Source organism: Halichoerus grypus, chromosome 10, assembly GCF_964656455.1.
Source record: "Halichoerus grypus chromosome 10, mHalGry1.hap1.1, whole genome shotgun sequence".
Taxonomy (NCBI): Eukaryota; Metazoa; Chordata; class Mammalia; order Carnivora; family Phocidae; genus Halichoerus; species Halichoerus grypus.
Window position 1 is genome coordinate 12,332,510 of NC_135721.1, and position 26,202 is coordinate 12,358,711.

The 26,202-nt window shown below is 41.8% G+C and overlaps 1 protein-coding gene across 6 annotated transcripts in view; it reads right to left on the reverse strand.

Annotated features, from left to right (window-relative positions):
- Nucleotides 1–319: 319 nt before the first annotated feature.
- Nucleotides 320–26,202, reverse strand: part of CYRIA (CYFIP related Rac1 interactor A) — a 105,790-nt gene continuing 79,907 nt past the window's right edge. For all 6 annotated transcript variants that reach the window (XM_036081448.2, XM_036081452.2, XM_036081451.2 and 3 more), the window contains 9 exons: nt 15,427–15,548; nt 14,060–14,165; nt 12,222–12,358; nt 11,676–11,753; nt 11,380–11,496; nt 11,209–11,288; nt 9,559–9,685; nt 5,638–5,708; nt 320–3,620 (listed from right to left, as the gene is read on the reverse strand). In XM_036081448.2, the coding sequence (XP_035937341.1) occupies nt 3,557–3,620; nt 5,638–5,708; nt 9,559–9,685; nt 11,209–11,288; nt 11,380–11,496; nt 11,676–11,753; nt 12,222–12,358; nt 14,060–14,165; nt 15,427–15,548 (902 nt within the window). In that variant the 3' untranslated portion in view covers nt 320–3,556. The remainder of the gene's footprint in view (nt 3,621–5,637; nt 5,709–9,558; nt 9,686–11,208; nt 11,289–11,379; nt 11,497–11,675; nt 11,754–12,221; nt 12,359–14,059; nt 14,166–15,426; nt 15,549–26,202) is intronic.

A 26,202-nucleotide genomic window follows, 5' to 3' on the forward strand; every position in this document is an offset into this window, starting at 1 on the left:
TACTCTCAAAAGATAGAATGCATGTTCCTTAGCATCCTTGGACAAGTAGGTCTCATGCATCTCTAGATATCAATCATGCCTCTTTTTATTCTATACCTTTTTAAATAATGAAAAATCTTTGCTGAAATTAATAAAATATAGCTGGTACCAAGAGCAGAATATTTTGCATATTTTATGTTGTATATAAAGAGAGGTGGAAGGCAGATGGTGTGATTTGCTGGTCCCCAGAGAGGGTGTTTAGCAAATATCGATGTTTAGCAAATACCTATGATCATGTGCTCATCACCCACTCAGCATTGAACATCATATAAAATAGAGGTATATTTTTAAATATATGTACCAAACTTTAATTTTCATTTCACACTCAAAACTTCTGTACAAAAAGAGGCAAAGCAGGCAAAAAAAAATTACAATGACTTTAGCAAACAACGTATGACAACTTTAAAACAGCTTTGTGTATGCAACAGCTTTTATAGATGTAATGGGGAAGTTAGGTTCCAAAATGTCTTTAAGATAAAATTCCACTGTTTATTATTAATGTCTAGAAAAATTTGTAGCTGTTTGGATACAAGACTGAATGAGAATTCTCTGAATTCTACTTGTACAATTGGATTCCAAGATTGGGTAGGCTTTGTTTTTCTTTTGAGGAAGCATGATTATTACTTTTTTGTAACTTAAATGTGATGATGTATCAAAAACCTCAGTTTACCATTAATGTCTTGATACAATGATGATGACTAGAAGCAAATGATGAAGCATGAGTTAACTAACAATTAAGAGATTACTATCAAGACTTTCTTTCTGGTTGTTAATAAATACTCCAGCCCTAATGGGCTACCACAATTCAAAACACTCACTGCCACTTGCTTTCATTAGCAGCTCTTAGTGATGCATGAAAAACTTCTGAGAACAAAGTCATGGTGTCAAAGTAGCAGCGCATCTGAGAAATGTAATTTTCACCTGTTGTCTGCCCCCAAATAAATATCTGAGTAATGGAAAACACTGTTTATTTGAAAACTATGAAACATCAAATATGAAATATAGTTAACATCGACACGGGTACTGTGGCTAGCACTTTCCCCCAAACCACCCACGGGTCTTAAACACATGCAGCGCACACAGGAAAAGAAAACATGACTTTTCATGGACTCCTGATGCCTGGAGGACAGTCTGTTAAAAGAATTTGTCTCCCACAGTAGCTCAGGAGTGGACCCAATATCCATTACCTGTTAGTGATCACAGACGTTCAATTAACTTGTCCTCCTGATCATCAGAGGCAACTGGGCTTTTGAAAATCCATGGACAGGTGGATATTAGCTTTGAAACAAGGTGGCCTGGCTATATCGGGGCAGGCCAGCAGCCCCTCCTGTATGTTTGGTCCCATTTGATAAAAGTCTAATTAAAAATTATAAATGTGCTCAACGATTTCCTCTGCAAGTCCTTTCCTCTCTCCAAGACTTAAGCTCCTCACCCAATAAAGGGAACAAATGGACCCAATGATGATAAACATTGAGTGCCTCTATAATTCTTGACAGTTGCTGCCCAAAGATGACGTGAGGCTGCCAAATAGAACATTTCTTAAGCTGAACAGTCAATGAATTTTCTCACCTGTTGTTACCCCATTTCCTGGCTTCTTCCAAGGTGTTAAAATCCCTAGGTTTGAAAAGGCCATGAAGGCCATCTAAGTGCATTCCTGTCCTGATGAGAGGAACCCCCCCACCCCATCCAAGGAGCTGTACTTGTTCAGCTTGAAAAGTTCTAAGGAAAAGGGCCTTTTTCTCTCTGTTGACTGACATTTAGATATAAACCAGAGAATCTGTTCTGTCACTTGACTGGATTTTTTGTTGCTGTTGTTAAAAATAAAACAAAATAAAAGTATCTTTCCCCTTTCTTGGAGGACTCGAGAGAATGCCAGCTGGATGGAAATCAATTGTGTCTGACGGCTCATTCCTTGGGACATGGTGAATGACACCCTAATGTACCCAGGCCCAACTTCTGGGATTATCAATCACTGGGCAACCCTTTCCTTCTATCAGAAATAGGCAAGTAATAAAATAAGCCAGACTGAAGATTGACTTAAAAGTGTCCAATCTCATCCCATAGTATGTATGCATAGGCCACATGGTGAAGAGGGAAAGAGTCAGGAGTGAGGGATCCTGGGCTCCAGTCCTACATGGGGGTTGATCCTGTTTGACTTCACCCTCGTCACATTTCTCCACTGGACGTTGGAACAGGAGAATTTCAAGGTTCCATTATAAGCTCCGATCTGCAGACAGAATGACTCTAGGCCTGGTCCTATCTTCAAGACAAGGTGGGGTGATGATTCCTGGACTCTATTTCCTAAGGAAGCATGTAAGAGTCAGCCATTTTATTGGCTCATTGCCTTGTAGGGCTCTTGGAGATTGTCTGTTCTAATTGCCCATTTTATAGATGAAGAAAGTGAGACACAAAGAGCTTAAGTGAATTTCCAAAGACCACATAGTGGATCAATAAGGCTAGGACTAAATCCATGTACTCAGACCAAAGTTGTACACATTGCAGCAAGCTAGCCATGCAGTCAGGGAGGAGCTACCTTTTAAATACTAGGGAACTGGAAAATGTAGCATTTCCCCCCTCTGGAGTCCCCAGTTTTCTGGAAATTAGTGAAGTACCCGAGACCTCTGTCACCACATGATCAGTCCACAAAGGGCAGGGCCCATTTCAGGAGGGCTGCTGGGCACCCAGGACCCCACAGATACCTGGAATGTCAGTAAAATTACCCAAAGCCAGAGGGTTGAAGTGGAGAGAGGACCGTCCTGTTGCCTGTGTGTCCTTCCTCCCAGCCTGTCCCCCACTTCCAAGACAACCACCTTCACAGCTCAGCTATGACAGCACATCTATCTATTCTCACTTCTTTCTTACAAATGGATTCAAGCGCAGGTGATTTTCCTCTTGCAGAATCAAAAGGGAACGTTAGAGGAATATAAATCCAGAGAGAAGGGGAATATGTCGCTAAATAAAATAACGTGCAAACAAAAAAGCTGCACATGTGGTTTGCAGTCTGAGGGAAGAGAGGTGAGGGGCGTGCTGAATTCCAAATACTTGAGTTTGTGTCTTCACATGCATTTTTCTTTTCTTGGATTCCTCTCTCCCTCTGTCAGGATAACGGTTGTGTTTCTTGTAGCCAAGCCGGCACAGGAAATCAAATACTTCGTGTTTCTATAAGTAAACTTCCCAGAGAGATTACACATCTAGAATTAAAACACTACCACAAACTATTGGGAATTTTGGATTGTTACAGGTGTAGTTAAAGGACTCCAGTAGTAAAGATCAACATCTCCAAATTTTGGCTTTGGAGAAGAGGGTTTTGTTTTAGACATCAAAGGTTAGGCTCTCAAGTCAATTTATGCTCTGCTGGGTTGAGTCAGTCAAGATACAAATTAAAGTCCATATATTTCAGTGACAAGAAGGAAACGGTTATGTAAATACACAAGTATTAACATCAATCTGTATTAAATTATGTAAACATATACATCTTCTGAGGTCAGTACATAGATCCTCTTCTTTGAGCAGAGCTCTACTGAAGCATTGCTCGAATCTGTTTGGAAGTTGATTCATCATTCAAGTGCTTGGTAGTGAACCTGGATGGAGAGAAAGCAATGGGGTCAGTGTGTAAACAGTGCTCTGCCAATACTTCATGATGACTCTCAGCCCTTCTTTACCTTGAGAGACACAATGGCTATTTAGAAATCAAACTCGGGCTCGTTCCTTACACAAATAACCACACTTCATGCCCAGCGTATTCTCGGATGGATTTAGGATTTGATTCTTTTTCCTAAAGGAATTTTGTAGTGCGGTTATTCAACAAGTAGACCTTTTATCTAATCAAATAAATATACAGAGGAGATAGAAGCCATCACATTTTCCGGGGAGGTCAACTTCACGTGAAGGAGTGCAGCATCTCAACCATCTAGGCTCCCCCTGCTGAGTTACAAATTTCAGAATGTGGATCTGCATCCCAACATTCCCCCAAAACTTCAACGCTGATGGTTTTCTACTTTCCTGGGAAGGTTTATGCTCATTGCCACCACAAGGGGGCACAAAGGCAGGTAAACAAACCAAAATAAGGAGCAGCGCAGTCTGCAGCCTCCCCATTAACCTGGCGCAGGCACGGTGTATGAAAGGAAGGAAAGGGGAATTATCATGTCATCAAACCTTGCCAGGTCCTGGACACTCGTGTAAGTCCTCATTTCACCCACACTAACTCTTTGCGGAAGAGGTTCCCGCCTCCATTTTACAGGTGAGAAAACTGAGAATCAGAGAGGTGAAATGACCCATTTCAGACCACAAATCTGCCAATGTGTGTGATTCGTGAGGGATCTGTGGCTTCTGATTTGGACCCAAGTCTGTCTGCCTCAAAAGCCATTCACCACAACACCTACAAGAAACCACAGATGCCAACACTCAGATGGGACTCACTGCTCAGCCCAGTGCCCTGCTCTTCACAAAGCCTTGCTCAATTAAATGAGGCTGGAAAGTTAAAAAAAAAAAATTCAGGCACCAGAGTCTTACTGCGTATGGGAAGCCAGCCTGCTGGGAAATGGGCACCAATGGAGAAAAGCTTGGTTCACGCACGGAATCTGGAAGGCTACTCTGTTAATGCTACATCTGTTCTGAAGAATGATGACCTAGCAGCTCCACAAAACAGCATCAACCTCAGTTTTATTCATTAAATGTGTGGCTGTTTCTTCATTTATTAAATGGGGATAATAGATCACCTTCCCTCTCTTGAGTTGTGATAATTAAATGAGACAACATACTCGGGAGTGGAGTATAAGACATGAGCATTGTACACAGATAGAAGATTATTGATCCAGTCCACTTACACTTATTGAACACTTACTGCATGCACAACAGTGAGTGGGACTCGGGAAAATCAAAGATGAATAAGAGAGCGAGGACCATAAACCTTCCAGATTGCAATCCAGCAGTGGAATGATTTACGTGGTAGTATGATTTAACAAATTCCTGTACATGTGTCACGGCTGAAAAATAAGAATCCCTTCTCTGGAGTGTATTAAGCACGTGTATCCTTGGAAGAGAGGCCGCCTGGGCATCAGCTGTTAGCGGTGAGAAGCTGAAATGAGCCATAGCTTCCAAATACTTGGGCCTCCGGCAGGGTAGAGCACGTCACCCAGGGAGCTTTAGAACAAACACAGAGTGGATGCCTGTGTCCCCACCCTGGAGACTCTAATTCATTCGGTCGGGTTGGAGCCTGAGCATGAGAGTTTTCAAAAGCCACCCACAATTTTCACATACAGCAGGTGAAGGGGCAAGTGAGACTCAGGAAGCTTCTTCTGATGAGTCTCCACTGACCACAAGGCAGTGCAGCCTGGAGTCAGGCCCACGGCCTGTGGGGTCACCCAGACCCAGGGGCATGTTCTAGCTCTGTCCTGTGCTGTGACGTTGGGCAAGTTATTTCATTTCCCCACATCTCAGTTTCTTCCATCTGATAAAAATGGTGCTGACTTCAACTGGTTGTTGGGAGGATTAAATGTGTGAAGACATGCACGGGGTTAAGCCTGGTGCTCTAGGGCCTGGTCCCCAACAGCATCTAAGTTTGAAGTCTCTCTGAAGGGTCACAGGGCTGAGGCTTACCTGAGGGCATTCAGTAGCCCCTCCACACTGTCTGGGGCCTGTTCCTTCAAAACCTTTATGCAGCCTTTCATCTGGGAGGAGAAAGCACAACATTTTGTTAATAGCCTAGCAACTGTGTCCATGATAGTATCCGTTCATACCACCATCGGTGCCTAATCAGATCGTGTTATTTCTGTCTAGAGAAATCAAATACAGAAATGACCAATAGACCTTCCTACTCCTTCATGTTAGTGAGTTGCTCTTCGGGGCACTTCTAGAAGCTGTGTATCACTTTTCATACTCTACTGCCATTGAACATTTCATGTGTCTGCCATTCGGGGCCAAAGACTTGAGACTGTGATCTTGTCTTGTGCTCCAGAGCCAAGCGTAGGGCTACCCCCACCCCCCACCCCCAGTAGCTGCTCAGTGGACACTGACTGCATGAATTACAAACCCAATGATTTTATGCCATCCCTCTTTCCAGGATGCTATTCCTCCTTTAGCTGTTTGACTGGCATTTTTTTTTTTTTAGGACAGAGCTAAAGGTCACCAAAGCCAGGAGGCCTCTGCACACCTCATTACCTTCATCAGGTAGAAGTAACCACCACCTCTTTGTGCTTCTAATAGCATGCTGGCATTTATCAGAAGATCTTGGATATCTTGGAGATTTTAGTGCCTGAATTATCTTGGCTCCCTCACTAAGGGGACTGGTGAAGGACAGAGGTTAAGAATTTGAACCACTGGGGCACCTGGGTGGCTCAGTCATTAAGCGTCTGCCTTCAGCTCAGGGTCATGATCCCAGGATCCTGGGATCAAGCCCCGCATCAGGCTCCCTGCTCAGCGGGGTGCCTTCTCCCTCTCCCTCTGCTTCTCCCTCTCCCTCTCCCTCTGCTTGTGTTCCCTCTCTCCTTGTGTCTCTGTCAAATAAACAAGTAAAATCTTTTTTTGAAAAAAGAATATGAACCACTTGGGGGTAGACAGCTTTGGTTTCCTCCATCCTTGCTTATTTAGTACCTGCATGAACCTGGGTAAGTTTCTTAGTTTTTTGTGCCCTTGGAATATAATTTATTCATAATTTGAGAAGTCCATGAAAACTAGGTTTATAATAGATCACATTATATTATGCATATCCTAGAATTTTTTTTTTGACAAAGAAGTATCTTCCCGCAAAAAATACAATCGCTCATTTTAAACTCAGATGTTCATGCTCTGTATTGAATTTGGATAGACCAAGGACCTCTTTTATAACGGTCTCTTTCAAGTATTTTCTGTGGGTATACTTCTGGTGTGTAGGAAGTTTTATCTTATGGCCTGATAGACCCTGGTAGATTGATGGAGGTAGCCAGAAGCACAGGGTTGAGAGTCATTTGAGGGTCACATTATAGGCTCATCAAGAAAGAAGGTCATGGTCCATCAGAGGTGCTGGACAGGCAGGATAGGCAGAGCCTACAACATGACAGGTGTGTGCCATCCCAAGCCTACTCACTTCCAAGAATGGGCTCCAGCCCAGGGATGTAGAGATTTGGTCCCTTTCCCGGTGGAGCTCATGGTCTAGTGGTAGAAGAGACCCCCAAGGTTCTCTGATAAGTGCCCGCATTCTATCAGGAACACAGAGAGCCTGGCTTTCTGGCACCCAAGAATGGCATCTCTTCTCTCAATGACCCAACCCTTCTGGGCCTCAGTGACGTGGTTCTGACAATTCACTGCCCCAGGGCTCCCCCCCTCCCCTCTGTCCACTTGGGAAAATCCTAGCCCTTCTCCAAGATCCACCTCCATCATCACCCTCTGTCTCTTCTTGAAGCAGAATAAGCTTCTCCCTCATCTGGGTTTCCAGGGTGTGTTCTTTGTAAGTGCATATTATGAATGACACACATCTCAGGGCTTCACAAATCAATATTTGTTTTTTCACAGCTGATGACACTTAAAGGATATATAAACCCAGTGCCTATAACTGCTGGCTTAGAAGCAGACTGGTATCTGAAGGCGCCCCTTTATGGTGTCAAAGGAAATGGCCCATCTTGAATACGTGTTGTGTTTGGTAAGCCTGAAACTTTCTTAGAGAAACATGCACACTTCAGTATGAACAAGCTTTTCCTAGTGAGACTGAGGAACAAATAGATTTCATGAAGACTATGAGTGGTTAGATTTAACATTATATAATGATTATGGCCTCAACAGAAAGACTCAATAAATGACCAGCAAGGACAAGCTTTTAGAATGTTAGGGATACAAGCCATAGTTGTCCCCAGTGTGTTTTTAATTGTTGACTCTGTGACAAGTTAACAAGTGGCTCTGGTCAATGAGAATGTCCTGTGGGTACCAAACAATAAACTCAATCCACATTCAAATGATGTTCATGGAGTTATTAGAGTTATTTATATTTGATCCATAGTATAAGAATGTTAAAGCCTCACAAAGAATATAGTAAAAATGTTCATTGGTACAAAAATAATTCCATGATATACTGTGATACAAATAAAATACAATTATAGCAGGGTGCTGATCTGTTATGTACACACACACACACACACACACAAACATCCATATAAAAGGAAGGGAGGTAGATATGCTGCCATATTGACCATGGTCATCGCCTATGGTAAGGTTACTATAGAAAGATACATTCAATTTTCTGTATTTTGATTTCTTATGTTTTCCTAATTCTTTTATACTAAATACTTTTTTTCTTGGTAGACAGAAAATAACAAAATCATACTAAAAAATAAAAAATAATAATAAAGGCTCTATGAAGAACCATGCCTAGCTGTGCTAGGAAGCCAGACCTTCAAAATAAGTAGTCTAATTCCACTTTAATTGATAAATTTCCTTAACTCTCTTCAGACTCGTGGTCCCTCTGGGCAGGAAGACTTTCTGTCTGCACAGTACTAAAGTATCAGAGAGGCTTTTCTGTGCAGATGAGTGAGAACAGGGTGTGCCCCCCAAACTTAGCACAGTCAGAATGAGTTAATCCCAAAGGGGCCTATTGTGCTCTTAAAAGGCTTTATATTAACACACAGGATACACTATGGGGATGATGCTGCAGATGAGGACTAAGAGGAGATGTCCCTTATGCTACAATCAACAGAAGTCACTTGCACACCAAAATCGTGAGTTTTCCACTTATATTCTTTCATTCGGCAAAAACACTACGGAGTATCTATTGAGCATCATGCTCTATGTCGCGTATGGTGTTAGGCGGTAGAGCAGGTGTTGGGCATACAGATCATAGTCTCTGCCCTTACAAACAAACTTGGAGTCTGCGAGGGAATCAGAAAATCCAAAATGGTCAGTGCTCTGGGAGCCAGCAGAGAAGGGAGGTCCTGACCATGCAGAGTACAGGAGATGTGTTCCTGAATGAGGGGACATTTGTGGAATGGTTTAAAGGAATCCACCCATCAGAAAGAAGGGAGGGTCCTCTGGGCAGGGAATGGGGCTCAAGCATATCTCAGTGACATCAGGTAGAGCCACCAGTGGGGGTTGGTAGGAGAGGAAGTTGGAATGTTGTTTGAAATTTGACCATGGTGTCTCGTAATCCAGTATCTCCCAATGCTGTTTACTTTAAGACACATATGACATATTAATATCTATATATTCATATGGCACACTGGGTACCCAAACTGAAGGGGCAGTTTGCAACTAAGTGACTATTCACATCTGCTCAGCTTCTCTGCAGGCTGAGGGGATTAGTGTCTCTGAGCTCCTGCTATGGTTTTTGATTGGATGTTTTGCTTGTAAGCACATGAAAAAGATTGGACTTCTTGCTATGAGGATAGCTGCCATGGGGGGGGGGGCTTGCATCTTGGAGAGATCCCCACCTTTGAGTAGTGGAGGGAGGAGAGAGAGAGAGAGAGCGAGAGAGAGAGAGAGAGAGAAAATCAAGGTCTGTCTGGCACCATTCACGAGAGCTCTTATTTGGAAAGCAGAGTTCATCACTATTCTTACATCAATCTTGGATGTCTTGCAGAACGCTCCCACGGGGTGAACGTGGTCATAGAGAATGATGACCCCCACCATCACCCTCATGCAGAACATCAGCGTTTCTTCACTTGTGAACCTACTCCTGTACTCCCTGGAAGAGAGAAGAAATGGCAGCCGCGTTAACTTCCTTGCTGGAGCACGTCCATTTCTGGCCACTTTAGACTCCTCCAATCATCTCTTGAGAACAATCCCGGACCTGCAACAACCAGGGTAATATGCTCTTAAAGAAGCCCATGATGATAATTCTCCCTGAATCTATCCAACCAGCAATTCAGTGTGAAAATAAGGTAAATTAGAGGGCAGTAAATTCTCTTCTCTTCTGCCCTTCAGCGGGCCAGCTCGTCACGTACATCACTCCCCCCACCCATCAATCTTGAATATTTTATAGCAGGACCCTCTGGCTGTCCAAGATTATAGAGAATAATGGCTTCATTATGGAGAAAAAGAATCAGGCTCATTTCTACAGAGCGGCTATCATGTCTCCAGTCAGAGTAACTTCCTTTGTTAAGACACAGGCTGCAGATTGAATTGGATTGGCAAAGATACGTAAAAGAAATTATGTGCCATTCATTGGGGCTGGGAGTATTTGTGGAGTTTGAATTTTGTTCACTTACCTTGACAGGGTCCCTGATGATTCAGATAATTCAAGATAATTCTAGAGGCTTTCTTAACTAACCTATTTCATTATGAATTGGGCCCACAATGAAGACGATTACTATTTCTGTCTTGGAATAAATCTTAACTTTGGTATAAGTGAAATATTTGAAATTAACACCATATTACATTTGAACAGAGCATCACATTTCATATGGCTCTTTTGAGGTCTCTGGCCCTCCCAAGCCCTCTGCCGCATAGATGGCATTATGGGAACCTCACAGGAGAAGGAAACAAGGCCCTGCAGGCCATACCACCTGTCTACAGGCACAAAAGTGGCTGAAGAGATAACTGGAACCCTGGCTTGTGGGTGTGGACTTCCTCATTACCACGCTGCCTCTCCATTAACAACCTTTGCCACTTCTAACAATCCAGCAGCTAGTTTAAGTACAACGAAACTGTTGTGAGAGGCAGAGTCAGAAGGGAAGGGTAGGGAAGGGTAGGGAAGGGAGAAAAAGAGAAGGGAAGAGGGACAGAAGTCTGATAATCCATTATCATTCTTGCAACAATATTACCCCTTCTGCTCTTCGTTCTAAATCTTCTGCCAAATCTCTTCTCCAATATACTTATAATAATAATAATAATAATAATAATAATAATAATACCCAGTCATTTAGGCAGCCTTCCATTTGGCCCTTCCCCATCTTCTACAGCATCTTTGGTTTGGGTCCTGGTTTTGCCGTCTAACAACTACTCAACCTTTGGGAAGTCAGTTAACCAGTTTGAACCTCAGGTTCTTCAACTATACAATGGGGCTGATTACATTTATCACCCAGAGTTCTTTATAAAATTAATTCAGATAATATACCTGTAAATGTCAATGTGCTGACCCGAATGTTACCACCACCACCACCACCACCACCACCATCATCAATATCATCATCATCATCAACAACATCGTATTAACAAGCTCTCTCCATGTGACCTCTAGACCATGAATCCGCCTCTGATCTCACTTACGGCGTTTCCAGCATGACTTTACAAACACTTGTCATCGTGCTGAGGCAGTCTGTCGTGTTCTCTATTGGCAGGGTTTTGTTCTAAATGGGAGACACAAAAGTATATTAGCCCTGCTAGCAGCTTCCCTGTGCAGTTAAGAAAAAAAGCACCTCAGTGCTCAGCCTCACTTACTTCGGAGACAAAGTGCATGGTGGCATTGCTAAGGGTTTTCAGCATTGGCGTGGCTTCTGCATAGAAGAGGGACATTCGATTGGCCATCTCATTATTGACTTCATTCTCAATGTCTAGCTGATGAAAATAAGAAGAGAAGACACAATTGATAAAGACAGGGTCAGAAATCCCCAAACAGTGTCTGCTGGAAACGGAATTACAGATGAAGGCTGTCTTTTCCCCGGGCCCTGCCTGATGCAGCAGTCAAAGGACGACGTGGAGAATGGGTGTACAGACCAGGAGACCCAGGGGCTCACATGCATGTTGTTGATGCGGTTGCGACTTATCGTCCTTCTGTAGTAGCTGAAGTCGTTCTGAATAGCTGGGTTCCTCATCTGAAATTCAGAAGAGAAGAAAGAAGGTCATCGCTCCCCACCACAGAGAGGATATGCATTAGGAGCCCAAACTCTAGACTTGGTAAATATACCAGGACATCTCTTGGTTATACAATAATCAAAGTAACTTCTGGTTAAAAATACTCAGAGCCTCATTGTTTTAACATAGGCCCTGCTTTTCCTATCAGCCAGATTGCAGGGAAAGAATACATGTTCTCAATCAGCACAGATACTTTGAAAAGATTTCCTCTTTTCGAATTTGGCAGATTTTGAATTTCCATGCACAAACCGCCATCCTACATCACGTTGACTATAAGGAATGCAAATTCTCACCGCATTTTATGTCTCTGTAGGGAAGGAGCTACATCGTACTCATCTATTCCCCGCCCCACGGCATTAGCAGAGTGCTGGCACACAGTAGGTCCTCAGGACAAGTCTGCTAAACTGTCTTAGCGTGTGTGGTCTAACCTTCAGCTCATCAAATCGCAGGGTAAAATGGAGAATTTCCGCGAACTCCTTTGCCAGGGCCTGCTCCCGTTCCAGGTGCTGGGTTGGCGTGTAGGGTGGACAGGTCAGAGACTCTAATAAACTCTGAAGAGCTTTCTCTGAAAGTCAAAGTGATAAATATATATCTGAGGTAGCCCACAGAGATCATTCTAGAAGCACAGTTCTTAGGCCCCGTTGACATTCTCAGAGATAACCTGCTTGAGTCTTTCTTCTCCATGTCTTTTCCCATAGCCATGTACAGTGCGACATGTGAAGAAAGGAGAAGGAGCCCATCAGGCCCGAGCAGGCTGCCCCCCTACCTGTGGAAGACCCCCAGGGCCACACAGTTTTGCCCATGTCCCTCAGAGCTCAGCTCAACTCTCAGTGTTCCATAGTGCCAGCTCCGACCACTGTTTGGAAACCAGACACAAGTTTTTGGATCCTGTCCATGAGACTGTGTGGTACTTTTCTGCCAACCCACTGCCATATCGACCTCCATTACTGTCCTTGAAACAGTCTCATTACTCTTTCTTGTCTATCCCTAAACATTCCCTCCCATTTTCCCTTCAACATATTTCTAACAATACTGACTCATTTAATCAATCCTCTGCAGCGGGGGTTGGCCAACAATAGCACAAAGGACAAACCTGGCCCACGGTCAATTTTTACAAATAAAGTTTTATTAACACATAGCCCCACTTTATTTCCATTCCTTAATGTATTGACTCTGGCTACTAATGTGCTACAATGGAAGTGTTGGGTGGCTGCAACAAAGACAGGGTGGCCCACAAGCCTAAAATATTTATTATCTGCTCTTTACAGACAAGTCTGCTAGCACCTGAGCTACAGTCCTTAATTGTCTTTTATAGCATCTTTACAAGGACATCTCTTGCCTTTTCCATTTATGGGGATGTACTGCTTTCTGAGGTAGTCAGTTCTACCTTGGTCTGCTCTGACAGGTGGATCTTTGTCCTTCTGTTAAAAATCTGGCTCCTTAGGATTTCAGTTTATTGGGTCTAGATTTACACTTTGAAGAAACAGAGAAGGAGGAAACAGGGAGAAGCTAACCGAGAGTCTCCAGAAGCTCTCTTTTCTTGAAAGACTATTTTAGTTCATTCAACCATTCCCTTTGGGTCTTAGCTTCAAGTTCTCTCTACACCATGACTATTATTCCCCTAAAGTATTTCAATTTCTCTAACTCTTAAAATGTGACATTCACTTACAGCAAAAGTAAACATGACTCTCCCTTTCCTCATTCTAGCTGTATTAACTAATGAAACCTCAGACAGCTTTACTCTTGGGGGAGTGGTTAGATCACACAGGTGGTCACATCGAGCCAATTGTTAACCAGACTCGACTTTACTCTTGCTTCTGCAAAGCCATCCTGTACCCGTACAGGTTGTTTTTAAAGCTTAAGGGCAGAATATTGTTTGTTTTTCCCATATTTTACTATATTAAATTTATCACATGACTCCAGCAAATCACGATTTTGGGGTTAGCAGGTAACCTGTTCATTTCAACTTCTCTGTCATTTAGAAATGTGATCAGCCCACAACAAAACTGTTAGCTGAGAACAAGACCACAGGACATCCACCAGTAGAGACATGCTCAATGTGCAGGTAACTGCAGGGCAGAGAACTCTGAGATGAATTTAAAGAAATGAAAATGACAGGTGTTTCTGTCCACGAATGGCCTCTCCTAAAACACTGCAGATGGATGTGGGCCATTCCCCAAAGCACTGAGCTAGCCCTTTCTGCTCCTTAAGCAAACTCTGTAACAGAACTTCATATGCAGGATGAAAACTATAAACACATACTCACCTAGCCTTATGGAAAATTCATAAAATCTCTTTAGCCTCACAACCAGAGGACATACTGCATTCCAAGCTTTTTCTTGAAGCTGAATGTCGTTGGGATTCTGAATTGCCTACAAAATCAAGATAAAATTGTCTGTTTAAAAGGAAGCAATAAGCTCCACATCAAAATGCCTTAAGATTGAGAAGGGATTTTAGTTTAAGAAAATACAATGCCTGACAGACTTCACTAATGTGCTCGTAAACTGACATCAGTTCACCGAACTGTCCTCCAAGACGCTCAATTAGAATGGAGATTTTAGCCCTTGAACATAATGTAAATGACCCTACAATTAGATCCTGTCATCTTGTTTCTCTTATTTTAAGTGCAAAAAATTGCAAATCTAATTGGAAGCCATTCAGCCTTCCTCTACCACATTTTGATTCTACTAAAGTAGAGCCAGAGCTCATTAGGAAGTGCAGATCCTGTAGACATCCTCCTTTTTCTATAATATGTATTACGTGCCTTCTGTTCTGTGACCTACAATATTTAAATCAATGGCGATCCCTAAGTAGAAAGACCACCTCTTAAGAGGCTGTCACATTCTTGGAAATGTTGTTTTGTCTGGGTTTCAGCAGCTTACGGATTATGTTAGTGGGTTTTCTTCCAGAAAGATGGGGACAGTGGCAGTAGGGTGTGCCTGTAAGTGCGTATAGATGTGCTCATGTGCGCACGTGTGTGTATGTGTTGACGCTTCCACAAAACTAATTATTTCAAAAAAAGGTGTGTGAAGTTTCTTGCCTTTAAGGCATTATGAAGTCTTAAAAGCCACGCTGACAATCTTCTTCTTTGTTTTGTTTTTCAGGGATTTCTTTTTTTAAGCTCAAAGTCATTTCAAGATGGCAGACCTGCAGGCTACTTAGAGCAACCTAGTTTATGGCTGATATTTGTGATACTGTGGGACCTGCCAAGATTATTACAAAATGCTGAGAAATTCATGCAAACCCAGACCTCATGATTTACAGTTTTGTTTTTTTTTTCTTTTCTCATGACTTATATTTCAACTGTCGTCCTAGACTTTATATGTATGTTTCCCTTACATGAAGTAATATGCTGAGGAATCACTGTTTAAACGTCAGTCCTGTGCTATCAAATGTATGATTGAGAAGAGAATGGCTAATGTTTTACACAGTCTACAGCGCCGTGTGCTCAGATTAATGTACTAGAATAAAAGGGGCCATTCATACTTCGTGAAAACCACATTACCCTCCTTGTTCTTCCTAGTACACAAGGAAATACTAGGGCTATTACTTAATCTTGCTGGGTGTGTGTGCATGTGTGGGTTTCCCTTCTCGTCTGAGGGTGTTGTCAGCTCAGTGTTATCATTGGCATACATCTCGGATCTCTGGCCCCGCGCCCTTGTAAGCCTGCAGGTCTGCGAGGATGCTCTCAGAATCCTGGAGGACGGCGCTGATCTGGTTCCATATTTCCCTCTCTCCTTCTGTAGGCTGGGCATCTGAGCAGAAGGGAAACAAAAAGACACAGAGGGATGATGTTTACAAATGGCTTGGAAAGAAGATCAGCATTCAGTTCTACCTGCTAGACAGTCCTGTTTAATTCCTGCAGGTTTGGTCTTTACTTTTTTTTATTTTTATTTTTTATAAGCTGCTAGGAAAGGAAGCTGAGACAACTTCTGTCCACGACTCAGTTCAAGCCAGTCATCCATCTGTCTGCACACGTTACACCAAGCATGTTGGAATCACTGCGGGCACTTTACTCATTTGTGTAGGACATACTTTTTGCACACCTATTATGTGCCAAGTGATTAAGCGGGTGATAGAAGGAATAAATATTGTCTTTGGGGGGCCACGTTTAATAGGAGAAGCTACTGAATAGTTCTGTTATGACTAAAAATCTGTGAATCTGAGTATAGGTGGGAAAACAGTCCCCCTTATATTACCATAGAAACAAATAAGCTTAAAATATTAATCATGCAGAGCCATGACAGAGATGTATCTTTCTGGAACACAAAGTCATGGAGAAAGCATTGAGATTTATCACTGAACGTGAACTAAAGAAGTATAGGAGGTTCATTTTATTTATTTGTTTATTTTTTGTCTATTTATTTATTTATTTATTTTTAGTAAGCTCTACACCCAATGTGGGGGCTTGAACTGATGACCCCAAGATCAGGACTTGCATGTTCTACTGACTGAGCCAGCCAGGCACCCCCAACAGGAGGTTCATTTTAAAGACACTTGTACTGTTCAACATTGATCTTGACTATAAACACTACCCACAAGAATAAGTGACACATTCAGGTTTACATAAATAAAGAACATATTCTAACAGCCACAGAAGCATTTCCTTAGCTCTTAATTCCCACTTTTACATTGCATTCCTATAGCCAATATATATTCTTGTCCCCAAGAGTATTTTGTGGAAGTTGGTGGGTGGAAGTCAAATGGTGGTAAAGATTAGGTTTTATCTCCCAATACCTATAAAATAGGTTACATGCCTGGGCTAAAAAGGAAATTAATCTCCATCCCAAACAAAGGCACTGCTAATGGAGAAGGGGGATAGCTGTCACCTCCTAAAAATTCATTTTCAAAAATCCAAGTCCTAAGATAGTGAATTCTCTCAGCAGACCCCACTCATGAAAAGGTAGGATGGAGTTACGTCAGGTATAACACTCATGAGTGCATCGTGAGGAACATGACAGAGACCTACTAGGTTACGGTACAGAACCTAGCCTGGGAAGCTAGATTACGCCTTTATCCTTTTCGACTCTCCCACTGCTTCTGGAAAATTCTCAGGTACAGTGTTACGCATGATATTAATGACTTCACAGCCTATCCTTTCCTGTTTCCCAAACTTCTCTCAAAGTGATATGGGTGTCTTAAACAGAAACCTTTAAAACCTCGTAAGTTAGGAAGCCTGTAACTGAGGAGAGTATTTCAGTCAACAGAATTCCAGGGTAATTTCTGAATAAGAAGAAAGTCCGGGAAGAGAACGTGTGACAAAAATGCAACATGAAGGTCCTAGAAAACAAAGAAAAAGAAAAAGCTCATTCCCTCAAATCCTTTCCCTCCTTTGACGAATGCACTGAAAAATCGGAAGCTAAAAAAGGCCATTTCCTAGAGAGAGAGATATTTGAAGAGGAAGAAAAGAAAAACAGACTGTGACCAAATTCTGGGGGGCGTGGGGGTAAGCTTCTTTGAGTGTAATTATAAAGTAGTATGTAAAGAAGACACTTAGAGACCAGGAAAGGGAGCCTTCTGATGGTGGCTGAACGATGGCTCCATCTGAGAGAGTTGTCACTTGAAGTTTTAGACAAAACAGAATTAAAATGAAGTGGCTAGAAGACGAGGACCAGACAAACACAAAAACCCATTCTTCTAGTGATTAACACAAAAGAAGAAAAGTTTCAGTCAGTTTTTAAAAACGAAAGCCCCTTCTTAAGTGCTTCAAAAAGAAGATCATCTCCAAGAGAGTGGCCTAAAAGTGGTACTGGCCACAGACGGGCAAGCTCCGCTCTCTGATACAACTCAACCCCAACACTGATGTGACCACAAAGAGCTGGATGAGTGACATGGGGTGCTGTCACATCTCTCTCAGGGGTGGCAGAGTTGGGGCTGTGGAGAAGCCCTTCCGTCTTACAGGAACCCTCTCACAGCACTGCAGTGATCTGTGAAACAGGACCCCCCAGTCCCAGCCTTCCTCTCTGAGAAAATGTTTCTTTTGGCAGATGTCCTGGTGTCTTATTAAAAACGTTTTTTATATGGCCCCATTTAGCAGGGGTGGGATCAGGTCGGAGAAGTCCAATTCATCATTCCTTCTTCATCCCGACTAGAAACGTGTTGGCTCGTTTTCTTCCATAATTTGTTAGTCTTCTTGGATGCCCTATTTTTTTTTTTTCTTCTTCCCCTGTCATGGAACAGAAGTCACTTCTTCATCTAGCTATTGACTAGGCCCTTCATGGTGGCAGCATGGTCCCTGCCTTCTAGGGACTCAAGTCACATGTGGGGTCAACTTGCAAGGTGCTGGCTGGGGAGAAGCTCTAATCTATCTGTCTTTGTTTTTTTTCAAATAGAAAAAAGGACTCTGTAATCCTAATTTGGCATTGGCTCATATCCCTATGGAAGTTCATGATTCATTCTACTTTGATCCCCCAGCCATGTGACCAGACAGCCAAGACTAATTAATGAGAATCTGACCCATTAGGCCACGGGACTCTGGCTTTATTTCATGTGACCTTAAATCTCCAGGGCCTGGCATGATGCTGGCACATAGTATATGCTCAAGAAAGATTTGCTGAATAAAATACCTGGATGAATGATTTACTTCTCACACTACGTCTTAATGATGATTTTTCTGCTTGTCTTTGAATTGGAAGATTTTTGGAGACAGAGTCTATATTCTTATCCTCAGTGCCTCCATATGTCCTACCCATTGGAGACACTCAATAAATATGTCATGACTCAATGAACATATGAGGACATTGACCAGGTGGTAGAGGATGTGGGTGTTGGGAAGCAGTGAAAGAAATGAAGATCCTATTACTTCTGGATCCTCTCCTTTGGCTCTTCTTCCAAATAGTTTCTATACTGTTAACCTCTCTCACTATTATTGTTTTTATATATGTATATTTATCTACCATCAAATTGGCTATTCACCCTTTCATTAATACTTGTGTTTTTAAATCATCCATTATTCATCTACAGCCTCAATGTCTTTTCAGTATGGTTAACACACTATTAGGATATTTGTTGAGTGAAAAACTGCACCAACTATGTTGACTATCCCAATCCTAAGGCTGTTATCATTTGTTTTCTGGACTATCTCTTTGAGAGGCTTTGGGGTCTTTACTTCTGGTTTTCTCTGTATTTAGATTCAGTTGGTAGCCATGTTTTTAAAAATATATTGTGTCTTCAGATGTCAAAGGGAAACATCTTGAAAAATTAGTGATTGAAAAGGTACGCTGATATTTAACTGATCAGCAACCTTCTAAAGCACCTGCTGAGGGAACAGGAACTCGGAATTATGGGTTTTGTTTTTCTACTTTTAACACAAAGATTGACCTTTAGTCAAAGGTACACACACATACATATGCCCACCAATAATACTACTGATGTATTACTGATGGACATGAGGCCTTATTTCAGTTGTAGCCAGTGAATCCCTCGGTGATGTTTCCTCTAAGAATCACATTCTAAAATTCTAATCATTGTCAATGATTTTATCTCCATTGAGAAGAATGGTTACATCAAGCTGGGCTGCTCTTGTCTAACAATGAAGCTGTTAAAAAAAAAAAACAACAAACAAACAACCCACCCTGTGATTTACACAGGCAATTTAGAAACCAATCCTCCAAGGGGCCCCGGAACAAGCCTATTCAGGGCCATTCCCCAGGCGATGATTTAAAACCCTGTTCTGGATTTGCTGTTGTGCGAAGTATGAAAATGTATCATGTGCACTGTGACCTTGAATACATTGTCAAGAACTCGCTGAATTCTAAGTGCCTAGAATTTTTTAATGGAAAAATAACCCTCTTATCAAGGAAGATAGTGAGGCCGTATTCATTTTGTTTACAGGGGCCCTATTTACCCTCCTTTGGCTCAATTTGCTAGTGACTGTGGATATTAACTGTCAGGATTCTGGTGTCACTGGGGTCAGGTGGAGGCTTTGCTGTGGAGGCCTGTGATGTTTACTGAAAGCAGAATGCCGTGCATTCCACGGGGCGGGCGGATGGAGAGGAAGGTGGCTGAGTGCTTTGTTTGTCAGGAAGGAACATCTTTGGTGAACATACCCCAGGGCACAGGCAGCGGGGCTCAAACCAGAGTAGGGCTGTCAAATCAAAGGGTTCTTATCTTTGTAAATCAGCCAAGGACACACTGTGTCTTCACAAGGGCCGGGGAACACACATACCTTCTCCTCACAACCTATTCAGAACCGTATGGAAAATCTGACAGAGAATCAAACAAATTAATGGAAGATAATGTGAGCAGAAGACACCATTTATTTGGAGATGTGTTTGGCTTTGAAGGAAGCCGTGGCATTTCACCAATAGGATATACTGCTCTCTCACACCCCAGCAGCTGTTGTATAAACACTGAAGAGGATTTGCCACAGCCGTAAATTAAATCCCTAGCTCTTCTGCCCCACCACTTCCTTACCCCTCCACCCTTCTCCCCTTCAGGAAAGACTAAGAAACATAACTAATTATCTGTGATTAACATTTGGGGATATAAAGTTGGCAATGATTTATAGCAGAATACTAGCTGCTTGCAGAAACCACATAAAATTGCAAAGGTCCATTGGAAAATGTGTGACTGGGCTGACATATTTATTTGCACAGGGACATTAGTCTTCCAGCACCAGAGCCCTTTCCTATGGAAGAGTGAATGAGGGCCTGCAAAAAGCAGGGAGGGCTGAGGTTGCTGGAAGGCTCATCCATTTCAACCCCATGCTGTGGGATCCCGGTGATGCTATGGGAGAAGGAGGGAACTTCAAGGACGGAGAGTTTTGAGCCTCGGGTCCCACTGCCACCTCTGCCACTCACTGAATATAGACTTTGGGGCACCTGGGTGGCTCAGATGGTTAAGTGTCTGCCTTCACTCAGGTCATGATCTCAGGGTCCCGGGATCAAGTCCCGCATCGGGCTCCCTGCTCAGTGGGAAGCCTGCTTCTCCCTCTCCCACTCCCCCTGCTTGCGTTCCCTCTCTCGCTGTGTCTCTCTCTGTCAAATAAATAAATAAAATCTTAGAAAAAAATTAAACGAATATGAGACTTCAAGGCCCAATCCGTTCATCTTTCTGGCTCTCAGATTACTTCTTGGTAAAGGGAGGGACACTGACAAGAGCCCTGTCCCCTCCCTGTATAGTCTTGTAGGGACTATGGCCTGGAGGGTCATAATGGGATGTTGACATAGATCAAAAGCATTTAAAAAGAGAAAGTGCTGGGGCGCCTGGGTGGCTCAGTCATTAAGCGTCTGCCTTCGGCTCAGGTAATGATCCCAGGGTCCTGGGATCGAATCCCGCATCGGGCTCCCTGCTTCTCCCTCTCCCACTCCCCCTGCTTGTGTTTCCTCTCTCGCTGTGTTTCTCTCTGTCAAATATAAAATCTAAAAAAAAGAGAGAGAGAGAGAAAGTGCTGGAAATTTAATGACTCGCTGTGACTGAATCTCCGTGTTGGCATAAGTATTAATTGCTTTCCAGGTATGTTCTGTTCTGTTGTTTTTTTGTTTGTTTGTTTTATCTGTAAAGTGACCAGAAAACATCTCTTATTTTCCCCCTTTCCTCTCCCAAGATTATCTAGCCTCCTCTGAACAACCTTAGCAGAAGTGAGGGTACCAGAGAAGGGAGAGATGAAAGAAAAGCTGAGTTGTATCACTATATTGTACACCTGAAACTAACGTAACACTGTATGTTAACTACACTGGGATTAAAATAAAAAACTTAATTTAAAAAAAAAAAAGAAAGAAAGAAAAGCTCAGTAGTGACAGGAGGTAGCCTGTGTCATCAAAATCATCCCACCTGAGGGGCTCATCTGACACTCCTCCTCGTTTCAAGAAGTAGGAAGCTGTAGTCCTAATAGGTCACAATATCCAGAGCCTTTCTGGGAGTATAATGAGTGGCTTGGAGGCTTTAGAATTTCCTTCCTAACTAGCCCCCACCCCCACCCCATGACCACTATTATTGTTCTTGGTATTCCTATCATGCTCATAAAGGTGGATTTGTCTTATAAGAAGAACATTTCTCAGTTACACTCTGCCAAGAAACATTTCTTCGACCTAACTCTAGAAGCTGCACTTTCTCTTCTGGCTAGCCCGCCACTTGCTCTCCATTCTCTTCTAGGCTTCCGTACTACCTGTACTATTGTCTCTGCTCAACGTGCTTGCGTCTCTCCCCAATACAGTTATATACTCTTGGAAGAAGAGAACATGTTCTCCTAATGTCCCCCCAATACTGATGTGCCCTATGTCATCCCTCTGTGCCTCTCTGCCCCCTAAGACCCCATCCCCATTCCTGCTGCTCCTGCCTGATGCTACAATGCAGGAGATGCACTGCATATAATTACTGAATCAGCATCAGTACAAAAAAAAATCAAAGTTCCTAAGCTGATATTTCATGCCCAGCTCTATGCTGGACACTGGAGATGCAATGCTAGAAGCATAAGATGCCATCCAAGTCCTCTCTGCAGGGAAGTTCATGCAGAAGTGAAATGATACCAAAGACACCTAGTTGTGAAGAAGCAACGGGGGACACCAGAGCCAGCAAATATGTCCACAAATAGAAAATATCTATTTAAATTACACACACACACACACACACACACTGAGAGTTAAGTAAAGGAAAAGGCCACCACACATTGCAATGGGGAGTTTCTAGCAGATGTAGAAGCAAGATATACAAGAGCACAAGAGTGGAAGGATCTGTGACAAGAGTCTTTAATTCTTCATGAAATGAAGAATACATGTTGAAGATCGATTCTAATAAGTTGAAGATGTATCCTGTAATCTCTACCATAAGCATGAAGAGGCAGAACTAAAAAGCCGACAGAAAAGATCAAAGAGAATACCAAAATTATTATATTTAATCAAAAGGCATGAAGACATTAAGAGAAAAACAAAGGGCAAATACAACAAGTAGAAATCAACATCAAGATAGGCTCAGATACAAACATTAATTAAATGTAAATGGGCTAACGACTCCAATTAAAAGGTAGATATTATCAGCTTGGATGGAAAAGCTGGGGCCAACTACATGTTGTTTACAAGAAATACCCTGTAAAGATAAAGGCACAGACAGGATGGGGAAACATATGCCATACAAACAATAAGCATAAAAAAGCTGTTATGGTCAAAATATAAAATGCTTAATGATATATTTAGCAAAAGATATGCAAGACCCCTAAAAACTATACAACACTGCTGAGTGAAATCAAAGAATATCTAAACAAATGGAAAGATATACCATACTCATAGGTAGGAAGAATCAATATTGTTTAGATATCAATTCTCAAACTGAACTCTGGATTTTATATCATTATAATCAATATCCCAGCAAGGCGATTTTGTAGCAATTGAAAGCAGATTACAAAATTAATTTAGAAAAGTAAAGGAACTGGAGTAGTCAACAAAATCTTGAAAAAGAACAACAAAATTTGAAGGACTTACTCTTCTTGACTTCAAGATTTATTATTTGTCATAGTTTGGTATTACTTGGTGAAAGGATCAATAAATCAATGGGGGAGAATAGAAAGCCCAGACATATAACACTGAGCTGATTTCTGATAATGGCATTCAAGCAATCGACCTGTGCTAGAACAAGTTGATAGCGCATGAAAAAAAAAAAAAAACATTGCTCATAAAATAAAAATTAGTTCAGGATTGGTCACTGGTCTCATGTGAAGCTTAAATTTCTAGAACTTCCAGAAGGAAACAGTATAACGTCTTCAGGACCTTGGGGTGGGCCATAATTTCTTAAAGAGGAGATAGCATGCACTTAGTACAAAAGAAAAACAATAATAAATTGCACTTCACCAAAATTTAAAACTTCTGTTCATGCAAAAACAAGGAATAAAGAGGCAAGGCACTGAGTGAGTCAGAACATTTGCAAGCTATTATCTCGTGAATGACAGGTATCCAGAACACCTACAAGGAACTCCTACAAGTAAGAATGCATAAAAGACTTGAGTGGATTATATATTCTAAAAATGCTAAGGGAATATTCAATAAGCACGTGCAAAAGCGTCCAACATTATCAGTTATCATGGAAATGCAAATTAAAGCCACAAGGAGAAAACATCCCATAGTCACTAGAATAGCTGAAAGGAAAAAGATTGACAATGTTAAGTTTTGGAAAAGATGTGTTACACCTGAGCACTCTAGACTGCTGGTAGAAATGGAAAATAGTACATCCCATTTGGAAAACTATTTGACAGTTTTTTGAAAAGCTGCATATAACTGACTCAGCAAGTCTACCCTTTGGTATTTAGAAAAGAGAAGGGATGCATGAAAAGATTCTACAAGAATGTTCACAGCATGTTTACTCATAGTAGCCAAAAACTGGAAGTAGCCTAGGTGATCATCAACAGGAGAATGGATACAAAAACTGTCCCACAATAAGAGTATTCAGCAAAGGGGCACCTGGGTGGCTCAGTCGTTAAGCGTCTGCCTTCGGCTCAGGTCATGATCCCGGAGTGCTGGGATCAAGCATATAATTACTGAATTAGCATCAGTACAAAAAAAAAAATCAAAGTTCCTAAGCTGATATTTCATGCCCAGCTCTATGCTGGACACTGGAGATGCAACGCTAGAAGCATAAGATGCCATCCAAGTCCTCTCTGCAGGGAAGTTCATGCGGGAACTGCTCCACGGGAAGCCTGCTTCTCCCTCTCCCACCCGTCCCGCTTGTGTTCCCTCTCTCGCTGTATCTCTCTCTGTCAAATAAATAAATAAAATCTTTAAAAAAAAAAAAAGAGTATTCAGCAAAAAAGGGAACACACTATGACACATGCAATAACATGGCTGGATCCAAAAAACATTATGTTGAATGAGAAAAAGATAAAAAAAAAAACCATATACTGTATAACTCCATTTATATGAAGTTCAAGACTATAGATTAGCTAAATTAATCTTTGAGATACAAATCAGATCTGACCAGTAGTTGTTTCTGGGTGTTGGTCAGGGACAGGGGATTGACAGAGAAGAGGCATGCTGGAACTCTGGAGTGAAATATCCTGTCTTGACAGAGTGTGGCATTGGTCAAAATTGATTGAAATATACACTCAAGCCCTGTCCATTTCAGCACATGTAAATTATGCTTCAATAAAAATAAATTTTAAAAAGTGGACTAGTCAGGCAAAGAAGAAAAATTATCTATTTTGAGTGGATGGAATGGCTTCAGAATTAACCAGCAGCAAGAAATCAGATTTTCTAAAAGAAGTTTTTTTTTTTTTTTTTTGTAACGGCTTTATTGTGATATAATTCACATGCCACACAATTCACCCATCCCAAGTATTCAATGATATGTAGTATATTGCCATTGTTGCATAATCATCACCATCATCAATTTTAAAACATTTTCTTATCCCTCAAAAAAATTTGTAACCATTAGCAATTGCTCCCCATTTCTTCCCAACACCCTCAGGCCCAGACGACCACTAATGAACTTTCTATCTCTGTAGATTTGCCTAATCTAGACATTCCCCATAAACGGAATGATACAATATGTGCTCTTTTGTGGCTGGCTTTTTTTCACTTAGCAGAATGATTTCAAGTTATCCCTCCATCAATACTTGACTTTTTACCACTCAATAATATTCAAGTGAATGGATATACCATACTTTATGTGTCCATTCATGACTTGATGGGCATTTGTGTTGTTCCCTCCTTTTGGCTATTATGAATAATGCTACTGTGAATATTTATGTACCAGTTTATGTGTGGACCTTTGTTTTCATTTCTCCTGGGATGTACCTAGGAGTGGAATCATTGGGTCATAGGGTAACTTTATGTTTAACATCTGAGGAACTGCCAAACTGTTTTCCAAAGCATCTGCACCATTTTACATTCCCACTGGCAGTGTAGGAAGGTTCCAATTTCTTCACATCCTCACCAACACATTTTATTATTTTTATTGTGAAGTGCTATCTCATGGTGGTTTTGACTTGCATTTCCCTCTTCGCTAATGACAGTGAATGTTTTTTCCTGTGCTTATTGGTCATTTGTTTATCTTTGGAGAAATATCTACTCAGACCCCAGAGGAACATTTTGATAGATGGAGTTGTTTGCTGAGACAGAGTTTCTCTGAAGCAAGGTGGCCTTGCATAGATTTTAATCTACTGGAACTTCTGCCTGTCTTGGAGACCTTCTACTCCAAAGTGGACACTGTATGAAGGATTGAGGACATATGTCACTCTATAATAGACTCAGAGTTCTGATTTATGGCTAACTCTATACCACCTGGCAAGGGAAAAATAGGGAACCAAAAACTAAAAGGAGTCTTCTGTGACCAATTCCGGAGACTTCAGCTCTGGATCTGGGAACTCGAAAGTTTGCTTGGTCAGCTCCACTGTCCCGAACCCTAGGGTGGGTTAATGCTTCACTTGGATGCATTAGTTAAATGTGGTTCCCAAACTGGCTGATCATCAGAACCACGTGGGAA